At 42.0% G+C, this 12748-nt stretch overlaps 1 protein-coding gene across 1 annotated transcript in view; it reads left to right on the forward strand.

Annotated features, from left to right (window-relative positions):
- Positions 1-3045: 3045 nt before the first annotated feature.
- The window catches only part of LOC112560146 (myomodulin neuropeptides 1-like), a 44247-nt gene continuing 34544 nt past the window's right edge, over positions 3046-12748 (forward strand). Inside the window, exon 1 of the mRNA XM_025231756.1 lies at positions 3046-3477. Within this exon, the coding sequence (XP_025087541.1) occupies positions 3417-3477 (61 nt within the window). The 5' untranslated portion in view covers positions 3046-3416. The remainder of the gene's footprint in view (positions 3478-12748) is intronic.

Raw genomic sequence — 12748 nt, forward strand, 5'->3', positions numbered from 1 at the left:
ATCTCATGCTTGTATTCAACCTTTCACCTTAAAGAAAGACAATGTCTTTCTCTGTCTTTGCTCTGAAATAGGTTAATGGTACAAACCACATAAACCTTCTCAGGTCAACATTAGATGGTCTCTTGTCTTCGTGTTGTTTGTATTTTTCTTGGGTTGTTTTTGTTGCTTTGCTTAGATGGTTTATTTGCGGAGGTTTAAACACTAGAAATAAAATCGAAGCAGTTCGGACTGAAAAAGAAAGCTGATGCAAATCACTAAGAAAAACATTTATACAGGTAAATGATAAGTACTGCTGCTGGGTCCGAAGTTAAGAAACGAGGATAAGTGTTGCCCTTGGACAAGACGAATAAATCCAGGACATTTACCTCTGTGTGTGTGTATATATATATATATCTAAAAACAAATGAATTTTTTTCTGCGAAATAACTGAACTTAACTCGTGATCACGCTTTGCACAACCTCTGCACAGACTAGAACTGCATTCGTCAATGTCTGAAGAAAAAAATTCGGAAATTGAAGGCGCTTTTTTTGGATATTAATGATTTTAAAATAAACTCAGATTTCCATCAAATAAGGATTGTTAAGTCTTCCTTAAGCAATCCTTACGCCCACTTCAAGCAACCTTTTTCGCTTACCACAGAGGCAATTAGTTTCTGAAAATAGCGACAATGGACGCCACAAGGGGTAGGTTTGTTTGTGTTTTCCATAGCAGAGCGAAATTCATCATTTCCTTTAATTATATTGGATAGATTTTGGTTTAGAGGTACAGCAGGCGTTGATGTCACCACAAGGAGTGTGTTTTGTGGACTAATGCCAACAAACGGATTCTTCTCTCCAGCAATAAACTGAGAAACCGAGAACGCGGTATGACATCTCAAGCAAAGCGTATGTAGGAGTTAAGTCCTCCCAATATTTAGCCACGTCTACCGCTCATGAAACTCGCGATCCTCCGTCCCTGACAGAGACAAACCATGAAGTTCCTGAACCTCAAGAAGCATCCAGACCACGTACTCCTTTCTCGTTTTTGGCCTGCTGGCCATGTCTGAAACTTGTCAACCGAATTATTCAACCGTCAGCGGCAGAAAGGATAAAAATATAATTACCATAGATACACACAGTCTTGACGAGGGTGCTGACCACCAATGATAGCCTTATTAGTTAAAGTGCATGGGATCTGTCTACCGAGGGCTGGATATCGTGACATCTCTGGCAGCCTCTTGCAGAGACGCCTTTCATCCGTGTTCTCGAACGTGCCCTGGCGAGCACGTGAAGAAACAAACCCACCGTGGGTTGCTGACGGGGCCGTGCCGTTATTTTATTGCTAACGGCTGAAAATGATTGGACAGATAAGTAATATTGCGTAAGTGATGACGTCAGCAAAAACAAAAAACAAAAACAGCCGAACAGGAATTCTAAAGATTTCGAAGTATTTAATTTAAAAACTAGTCTACATATATATATAGAGAGAGAGAGGAAACTACGTACATGTACATAGGAAATTTTATATATATACGAAATGCCATATACCATATATATATATATGAGAGAGAGAGAGAAAGAGTGTGTATATATAGAGAGAGAGAGGGGAAACAACATATATAGGAAATTATATATATATACACGAAATGCCATATGACATATATATATATATAGAAAGAGAGAAAGAGAAAGAGGAAGCGGGAACGTGAAAATTAGTCTTAATTTCAAAATTCGTAATTAACTCGTAAATAATCATAATCGTAATTGATCGTCTCCTACTCGTAATCACATACTAATGGGTGAATTCGAAAGAAGAATAATTGAGAAAAGTTAGCTAGTGAAGAAGGAACGAATATGAAAGGCTGAACAAATGGCTGGACAAAATGAATAAAACTAATGGAACGGGAGCTGCTGCCTTGGACTGGGCGAAACAGATCAGGGACTGGCATCAAGTGGGAGTGTAGACGACTCGACCACCACGAACTACCTTGCTAGGGTCGCTAGTGTTGCCTCCTCAGTTGAAAGTAGGTACCTCCCTCCCACCTCCCACTGCTCTATTCCCTCCCTCTATCGCTACCCACCCACCCACCTGTCCTCCCCCGCATCAAAATGCAGCTCCGATCGCCTTCGTCCACTTTCCTTCCTTTCAGGCGCGCAAAACACCTTCTGTCTGGCATCCACCCGCCCACACACCCACGGTCCGGCTCCGGTCCAAATCTGTCTTGGGCCCCAACAGAACAAGCGAGGTGCTGATTTCTTGACTTTTGACAGTTGTGACACGTGGTATACTCACATGTGCTCACACGTGTTTGGAGCATTTTTACAGAAATTTGTTTTCCTCAGGGTTAGAGAGAATTATAACGCATATAAGTAACCCTCTCTTTCTCATACACACACACATATGTATACATGCCTGTCTTTACTGGTATATATATAATTATATATTATAAATTATAAACTATATATATATGCGTCAAATGCGTTATCTCTTTATTAATGTTTGAGCCTCTATAAATATATACACATTTGCATTAATATAAATATCGGTATAGATATTACAGTTATATATAGACAGATATTACATACATTTCTATGTTATAATATATATATATACTTATTTGAGTATGACCCATTGCATGTGCTGATTATGAAAAGGACACATGCGTAAGCCAAATGTACAAATGTATAGTGCGCAGTCAACGTGCATGTGTGTGTGTGTGCGTGCGTGCGCGTGCATATGTAAGGCACGTATGAGAGACATGCCCTCCCACTCACCCGCCCTCACCCACTTACACACACACACACTTATGCATTATTATTGGATAACAACGACAGCATGTACGATGACGTGCAAATTCGCAAACACATCCATCCACCCACGCACGCACGCACACACACATCATCAATTTGTTTGTGTGTATGTGTGTGTGTGTCAGTGCGGAGGTGGTTGTGGTGGCTGTACGGGGGTTAGCAATTTACTGCGATTAAGCAACGGCTCGGTCCGCGCCTGTCCGGCCGGTCGGTGGTGTGGCGGCCGGCCCGCGGCGTTAAAAGGCGGAGGGCTCGCCACGCCGGCCTCTTCAAACGTCGACACGGCCCCGTGCAAGGGTAAAGAAGGCGGAGCACCGAGCTTTGACGGGCACTCGCAGCACCACCACGCACCCGGTGCGCTCCACCCGTCAGGGGCCCGCACAACCAGACCGCGAGCACCGCGCCACACACGGCACTAAAGCTGCTTCTACCCTCAGAAGGCGGACGGACAGCGTGTCTGTCCCCCCTACCCACACCCAACTGCTACCACCACCCACACCACAGCAACTACATCACGACCCGCCAACGTCCTTCCTAGCAGAAGTCAGAGCCGTCAGACCAGCGGTGTGGTTCCCCCCTTACACACTAACACCCCGCACACGCCGGCAAGTCCTCGGAGCCGCAAGATGTCCAGGTTTTCTCTACTAGTGGCCACTGTCCTCCTCCTGCTGTCAGTCTTCGACCACGGTGAGCACAGCTTACACTTCCTCACTGCACCACTCTGTCTCTCCTTGTAATGCATGACAAAATCAGTTTTAACACCATCATGTCTTTGCCCTCCGGTCTTTGCTTCCTGTCCAACGTTCGATGAAGTTCTATGATGTTCGAAACTCTCATCCTCTTCGTGTTCCTCTTTGTACTTTTTGTTCATTCGTCCTGCTCAGGTTAATTCACTTACGATCTAGTTATTCCAATAAGTTTGACAAATCATTTAACGCAGCTCTGAACCGAGATTTGTGGACTGGGGGCGTTTTTCTTTTCATTTATTTACATCTTTCTGTCTTCGACTCCCATCTTTGGGTCTTTCTGAAGGTCCGGCGTTAAAAAAAGATTGTCTGATCTGCACAAACCTTTCTTACTTTCTTCCTTTTTCTTTTTTCTATTCCTTTTTTTATTATTATTTTCGTTCTTTTCTTTCCTTCTTCTGATTTCTACATTTCCCCTATCTTTTTCCATTTTGAGTTTGTTATTTTGATTTAAACACAATTTTTTTCTCTTGACATTTCGGACACTATTACATTATTTGTTTTAATATGTTTAGTTTATTTATCTCTCTCCCTTCTTGCGGTCCTATACTCCTCGAGAAGTAACAACGACTAAACTAACTAATCTAAACTTCTCTTTTTCTCCCTCTACCTTTTTATTATTCTCTCATTCATCTTATTCTATGTTTTGTTGTCTTCTCCCTGTCCATCTTGTTTACTCTCCTTCCTCCTCCTCATACACATTCTGTCAGTCAGCTTATATTCGCTAAATATCTCTAACATTGAATTCAAAATATTTCTTATTTTAAATTCCATATACAACATACAGTAAAGGTTTCTACCATTGAACATCGCTCCTACACCGTTTCTCTAGAACTGTCCTATTGCTGAACTTTTATTATTACAGTCAAATCTCCCTACTATGCCACCTACCGGGACCGAGCAAAAGTGGCATAGTAGCGAGAGTGGCATAGTAGAGAGGGTTCGTAAAAACGGCTTTATTTGCTCAAGTTACCCGTCAGTCCAAAGCAGGGGTGGGCAATTAATTTTCCCAAGGGGCCGCATGAGAAATTGGGATGGTTTTAGAGGGCCGGACTAATATAGTTAACTCAGTTTTACCCAATACTGTATGTGTATATATATACTGGCGGGCGGGCCGGTCAGAGACAGGAGGGCTTTGCCCAAGTCTGGTCCAAAGCTCTCAAGAATCGTCGGCTTCGCTAGCTGTCTCTTCTCATTCTCCCCCTCACCTCTTCATCCTCCACCCCTCCCAACCACATCCGCGCACCTGCATCCTGTCGCTAGTCGACCCCCTCACACCTTCCCTCTGTCACGTGGCTGTCACCCGGCCAGCGACCACCACCCCCACATTGCCAGCCTCCACCCTCCCTGTGTGCGTGCTATGTTCCATCCCACCTAACTGCAATGTCCCACACTACCGTACAGTATAATAGTCGAGCACTGCGCGGAATTTCACAACTTGTGTCTTTTAACAGTCACAAAAAAGTGGCATAGTAGGGAGAGTAGGGGTGGCATAGTAAATTTTTTTTTACATTGAATTTATAGTCGGGACCGAGCAAAAGTGGCATAATACCGAGAGTGGCATAGTAGAGGGGTGGCATAGTAGGGAGATTTGACTGTATATTATTATGTTATATGACCTATGCGAGGATGTCTATCCTTTGCTTTATCTGCGCTCGCTGAAATTCAAATTAACCAGTAAAACACTCGTGTCTTGGACTTCCAACCAGTTCCCTACACAAGAAACAAATATTTTATTTCAAAATTATTATTACTTTATACTGTAAGCGCAGGGCAGCTTAATCTTATTATTCCAGTGACAATAAAAAAAGTGTCCTTATGTGTCAAACATTCCTGTCGTTCCCCTATCCACATCTTGCTGTCGGGTACAGAGTTAATTAAGGTATGGGGGTAATTTGAAAATAGTAGAGGGAGCCACCCAACACATCAGTGTTTAAAAATCATCTTGCACAATCGGCCCCGAAAAGTCTAGAAGAATTAGACACATTTATATGCACCCGGCAGAAAGGTTTAGAGCACCCAGGACCCTACAGACTGGCAGCATCTGTCCCTCACACACGATATATAGAATTGTCAGCCCTTATCTGCTCAGGTTGAGTGCTAGGAGTCTTGAGTCTAATCGCTGGGTTATCTCCGCATAACGAGTTTACCCTTTCGCTATCCCAGATACTCCATCCTTAAGAGTCGTTAGAGGTCGCTGATTGGTTCGAACCTAGTCGCCATGAAATGGCGCCACTTTGTTGATTAATATTGTTTCGAGGGTTAGACTAAGTGCGGGTTCGCGGTAGAAAGCGGATCGACCCGAACAGACTCACCTGTTCCCCTGAGTGTTGTTTCTTCACGAGCACACCTTTCTCGGTGTTTAATGTGACGTCAGCGATGTACTCATGAGGCGCTCTCGTTCATTGGTCAGCCAGAAAAAAAGGGAATAATACAGTAACGAAGCAAAGTTTCTATATTTAAAAAAAAAACTGTGATTTTAGGATGGATGAGTAAAAAAGACCTGTTTAAAATTTGAACCCTAATACTTTGTTTCGTGCGCGTTCGTCTGTGTGTACGTCTACGTGTCTGACTCCCAGGTGTGCAATCATCCGCCTTCAGGGGTGGCTTTAAGGGTTTATCATCGAGCAAACAAACTTTCATTTTGGATTCGTCACCTCCGCTAAACAGTGCGATCAATCATAACAACTGTTGGTGTGGCTGCTTATCAAACGGCGTGATTATCCTTTAGCATCATCAGGCTGTCGCATCCTTCTTCTCTTCTCGCTTTTTAGAACCTAAAATTACCCTCATTTTTTCATCAGCATCGCAGGCCCCCCGGACTGCAGTGACAGACCTCTATGCATATCCACACAAATTGCCTCTAATACTGCTTACATTAGTAGAGTTTTGTGAGCCTCTGCTTACTTTTACAATTATTCACAGGTAGCGCTGCCCTGCAGGGTGGAAACTCGGACAATGGTGGTGTCAATAAAAACACTCACACGTTTTGTTCTGATTCCAATCCTCTGGCTCTTTCATTATTCATTACCTTAACCCACAAAGAATTAGTGTCAGTACCTTTAAGTCCACATAAGTTAAAAAAATGAGAGATGATAGGAGTGCAGTTACAGCAGTTTGGGTGGACACCCTGAATGACTAAATAGCCAATCTCGGCGGTTTCGTTATCGGCCCCCTTTCAGAAATTGGAGGTGTTGGTATGGATTATTCAAGATGTTTGCCGAATTAGTTTCTGGTGCAACTGTCGTATTCAGAACGCTCTAAGAAAATACGACATCGGGGATGCAAGTGATGCGAGGATGTACATCATCCTATCGCACTTCGGTTTTGACCAAGTCCAGGTCGCTCTTTCTGTAATTTGTTTTCTCAACAGAAATAGAAAAAGCTTTTCCCCATCCCTTAATAAGTTTTCTCTCAATCTATTTGTTTCTCTATTTTTTTTCTGTTCGTAAATCTTTATCCGCACTGTTCAGAAGTGAGGAAGCCTTGAACAAACATGTCCTGCGGCTTACATCATACTAGTATTCCAATCCTCAACAGACGACACGCGCTAAAGACAGTTCGACAGATCGGTTGATGAAGGCCTTCCTAGCGTCCAGCAGAAAAGCCACACTTAACCCTTCAAAATTGCTCAGTGGGTATCGAACCACCCGTCGTCGGCGCCACTCAGAAAGAAGCTAATCTCTGCAAAGCCCCTATCGTCTAAATATCCTCTCGTTTTTTTTATTTAAATTCATAATTTCTACAAGGTTTCATTACCATTTTTATTTAAATGTATAATTTTTACATTGCAGAATTATCATTTTTTATTTTTTAAATATATATTCCAATGGGAAAGATCACATGGCAATCACAGACGCTTAGTTTGATTCCCTGGGTTCCAGATGATCCCCATCGCTATGCGACATCCTGTCCCCGGCTCCACTCATTACAGAGAAAATTTTGAAATGTGTAGGTTCATTATAAATGCGTTTCACTCGCACGCAAGCACACAAGAATGCATGCATGTATGTATGCGCGCACACGAACGCACACACGCATCTCTCTGCCTGCTCCATTTTTGTCATACGAGTCCTTTCATCCTTTCCAGTCAGACACGGGATGCAGCATCTCAACAGAAACCGTTGGTGTGAGTGGAGGGAGTGGGGATGGGGTGGGGTAGAGAAAATGGCGAGGTCGTGGGCGGGGTGGGGTGGGGTGGGAAGAGAAATCAGTGTCCAATGCAAGTCCGTGGAATTCTGTGTTTGCCATTGTTGCAGGTGAGATTAGTTTCCGTCTACCTGTTGTGGTCCAAGCTTGAAAGTGTCAAGTTCAACTCTGTGCTATTTTGGTCTGTGTGAATGATGACCTATCTAGCCTGTATCCGTTACGAAACGTTCAGACATGATACCTCCATACATCTTCGTGAATAAAGTTGTCGACCATGATGAGAAAAACATCTACGTACCTTTAAATAAACGGGTGGCGGGAGGGATGACTCACATAAATCTCTTGTCAGAGCCTCGTTTTCACTTTCATCTCTTAGAGAAAAGCCAAGCCATCGTTGGCAACTTGCGCACCTTGTCATGTCATGCCATGTCATGTCATGCAAATAATTTGTCATATCATATCGTCCAATAATTTGTCATGTTGTGTCATGTCGTGTTGTGCCATGCTGTGTCATGTCATTTTGTGCCAAGCTGTGTCGCGAAGTTTCATGTTAACGATAAACAAACAAACACCTGTAGTAACTGGATGCTTAATCCTACAAAACATTGGCAAACTCTCTTATCCACTTCAGCTTACACCTGAGATGCTTCCTTTACACTCTCACGAAGGAAAGCGAAAATCGATGACTGTCAATTACCTGACTGATATGACATGTCTGTGAATCGTTTCACCTGTACCAACGGCTACATCTGCCAGAACTTTCCTGGACGAAGGGTATATTGTGTTTCTGCCGATAGAATACTTAAGGACAAAACAGGCTACTATGTTTCGCCTGAAGGAATAACTAACAGAGAATGGTATATTAGGTTTCCCTCACCAGAATAGCTAAGTAGAACTCCTCACACGTGTTCACCTGTTCTCGATACAAAGACCCCCAGGCGCCGAAATCCGATAAGGGAGGAAACTGATATAGTTTTTCGAATAAGACAATTAATGTGATTGATAATACGGATGTAAATAATCAACGCGGATAAAAGAACTTTAGTCAGAAAGCTATATCTGAAGTATATATATTGCTAGCACCCCGAAACTTATGTAGTTTTTTTCCCGGTATTTGTTAACCTTCAGAGGTAAACCTGAGAATTCTGCTATCAAAATGGTGCAAAACAACAAGTGTTCTGTAATGATATTGATAGTTTATGAATATATTGCAAGATATTTCGATAACTGTAGATGTTTGTTGAAGAAAATTAACTTCGTGGTGTACTGCCTTCACGGGCTGTAAAGACATTTGCTCTGCAGTGGGAATTGCTCTTCCTCTCTCCTTCCACAAATATTGAAATTTTGCAATATTTTTTTTTTGAGACATATGTCCTCTTGTAAAAGAAAAAAGATTTAACTATCAAAACAATATTTAAATTAAAGCATACATTTCATGCAAAACCACTATCTGAAGGATAAAGCATAAAAATCAGACTGGCAACGAAAATGTTTGAAAAGTCCAACGGTCATTCGGAGGACGTTAACAATCTTCTCTTACCTCCCCTTCCGGTAATTCTTTCCTCGCGGAAGGGTAGAGAGATGAAGAACGGCTCAGTATCCATTGCCAGAACGAGAGGCTGAGAATGTCCAAGGGAATTATCTTTCTCTTTCTGATCACTTTAGCAGTAAGCCCGTGCTTTACCGACTGCGTCAAAAGATTGTTAGTCCTTCGAAACCAGAAGCTTTTGCGATCGACTTCCATGATTGTCGAAATCCTTCTGGGGAGATGAAGCACAAGATGGTCAGGCACTCAGGGGTAGTCCAACCAGAGACCATTCAGTAGCTTATTAACTGACTTCTTATTTATTTTTCTTCTCAAATCATTGACGGAATGAAAAACATTGAATACCGACATCGATACAGCCAATTTTAATGTCATGGCCGGAGGAGAAATGTCGGTAAACAATAACATAGTCAGGTTAAACGAAAAGTTTCAATATATCAAAGGCAAATGAAAAGAAATGTAGCAAATATAAGTCTGCCAGACCAAAAATCAGACTGTGCATGATCTCAGTCCTAAGTCGAATCAGGTGTCAAAAGTTATGTACAAGCTGTAGTTAATACTTTGAAAATTTATGTTTCGTTCAGAACTACACAGATCTTCATCCTTGTCTGCCTTGTCGCAATTCACAAAGCTGTATGTGGAATCAACATTTACGGCTTTTATTCTATAGGGCGCCATAGAGAGGAATTCATCCCATAGAGGGCCCCAGATTTTTGACCAATGGAGTTACTAATCATTAATTTAGGCCCTTACCACACCAACACACCAGTACATCCTCAGCTGTATAAAAATTAATGCATTATTCATGAAATAACGGCTTAAACTTTCTGAAAGCATCTTCTTTACAAAAAGTTATCTATTAAATATTTAAGCTTTTCTGCATTTTTCAAAATTCATTTTCATTTCCGTGCATTTGATTGGTTCTTTTGGAGATGGGGCTCTGCATGGGAGAAGATTCTCTCTAGTCGCCCCCTATATCATTCCTACTCCTCCCTCTCAGTGTTTGTTCCCTACGAAAGGCTTTTTAACACAGAAAATACCCAGCTGCACTATTACGGCTTTAGCGATATTTATTCAGGTCCGATTAACATCGGAAACCGAAGTTAAAGATCCTCCTTTTTGTTTGCTGTATTTTTAGGCTCCTGGAGTTAACTTTCCTTTGCTTGAGACAGGCCATGCCTGAGAGGCATTGTTTACGCTTAGCGGAACATGGATAGCTGGCTATTACTGTGTCAATTCCACCGAACAAGGCAGATTGTTCAGGCCGAATCCTCATTTATTTGTTTGCTGGTCTTTGCCGTCTAACATGCAACTATTTTATAGAGCACTAGAAGCTGCAAGTGAGCCAAGGCACACTGAAAATAGAGAGAACGGTATTTAACAGAAAAAATAGGTTGAGAGTTTCAAAAAGTGACACGAAGGGAAAGAGGTTTTTTAAAATGAATAAACATAATAAAAAAAAATTGTGATGGAAAAGTCAGACATAATGAAATTGAAATAAAATCTGTCTCAATGAGACACCGATTCCGGGGCTTGGTTGACTGAATTTTACGCCGATGTGAGCAGAGCTGGCAAACATCATCATTCATAGAAAAGGGTGAGCAAGATAACTGCCAGGACAGGGTATGGATAGGTTTATTCTGTGAAGGCCTCAGCCAATAGGAGAGCTAAAAATATATGTTAAATAGACAGGTCATGAGGTCACGAGTTTGTCTTCTTTGTGTGTAGACATGTTTGTATTTTGAAAAAGGAAGAAAAGCGTTCATAAAGATTTTGAAAAAAAAGTATCTTGGACTGAGATTTACTCAATCAGTAGAAACAAATTGCACTACATTAGCCCTTTAAGAAACTAAGTGGTATGGTATTGGATGCAGTAACTTTCCAATGGAAATGATGATTGGCTTTATAAAATAAGTACCAAATGATAATGCCATTCATCGACTAGATAAAATTCGTATCAAGCATCGATGAACGATAGCTGAAATGCATTCTACGTGGATATGTCAATAAATAGATGAAATGATTGCCAAGTGGGAATGTCAATGAATAACTGTGGACGAAAGGCATGCCAAGTGAGAATGTCAACAAATGACTAGTAGAAATAAACGTCGTGGATGTCAATAAAGGACTAGAGGCAGTGCTGTCAAGCATGAATGCCAATGAATGACTAGGTGAGAGTCGTGACAAGCGTGAATGACCCTCAGAGAGGACCGAAGCGAAAAGGAAGGAGTGGGATGGTCAAGGGGTGGTTCGAGACTGCGTGAGTGTGTGTGTGTGTGTGTGTGTGTGTGTTTTCTTCAGATTCCTAAATCATACCATGTCGATGTCCCATCTCCTCTTGCTCTTACTTCCACCGCACGTTGCTCCCCATGATGTACTAGTCAGCAAAAGGAAAGATCGATGCGAAATGGAGGCGAGTGGCGGCATGATCTTTATCAACACAGTTGGATATTTCTGAGTTCTGTGCGCAATGAGACTTTGTTAAAGTTTTGTAAGTTCGTCAGTTGTTATTTTAATTTTTTTCTGTTCTGTCTTTTCTCTATTTTTTCTCTCGTGCGGTTTAGTGGCACAACCGCTAGCGCCTGTCACCAATACTGTGAGGATTAATTGTGCTGGGTTCAGATCTCGTCTCGGATACGCTGGGGTTTTTTTCTCTGCCTCTGGCATCTCTTTACAGAGCTGGCTGCTTTTCAGTGACATGGTCTTAGTTGGTGACTCGGCGTAAAACTCTTAATTCCTCCTCCTCCTCCCTTGTCTCTCTAACACTAATGTTGTGTGTTTAAGTTAACTAATCTTCTAGGTGTGTTCGTAAACCAAAACAGTAAAATTAAACACGTTAAACATTGAAAACTCTATAATATTTTCAAATCATTAAATATCTCTCATCGAAGCCAAGATTGCGCCGCTCTCAGCCTCCGCCCCTCAGCTAGCACTCATAATTTAGTTTCCCCTCTCCCCCCCAAAAAAACTACCACACGGAGGGAGTCGGGCCGTTTAGTTTACGAGGAAATTGCATGTCCGCCTGGCAAAGCGTCAACTTTTCTGGCAACTCCTGTCCAGAACCTGGTTGCGTGAAGGGCTGTTCCTGGCGAGCAGCAGACCGTGTCCACAATACGAGGAGGCGCCATGGGGCCTCGTCACAGATAATAATGTTCATGTTTGTAATGCAAGTCTTTTAAAAGGTTGGCTGTGCGCGCAAGGAAATGGTATCTGTGTTTTTTCTGGCATTGTCGAAGAGAGTAGGGTCCTTGGCAAGACGTGGACATATTGTGATTTTGCTTGTGTGTGTTCTCGTGCTTGTTTACTTGCTAACTGGATTATTAATCAGTTTGCTATTTTGTTCGTTGTTAGCACTTTCTTTCATTTTATAAAATTTTCTTGTGCAAGTGTGTTTAGGATTATTCACTCTGCACACGTTTATTTTAAAGATAAAAGTATTAATTTGTCCTTAAAGACTAGAAAAGACGATTGGCAGTTTTCGTCAACCTCGGTGATAAGCCTATGACCCCGTGTTACA

Source organism: Pomacea canaliculata, linkage group LG3 (genome assembly GCF_003073045.1).
Source record: "Pomacea canaliculata isolate SZHN2017 linkage group LG3, ASM307304v1, whole genome shotgun sequence".
NCBI lineage: Eukaryota > Metazoa > Mollusca > Gastropoda > Architaenioglossa > Ampullariidae > Pomacea > Pomacea canaliculata.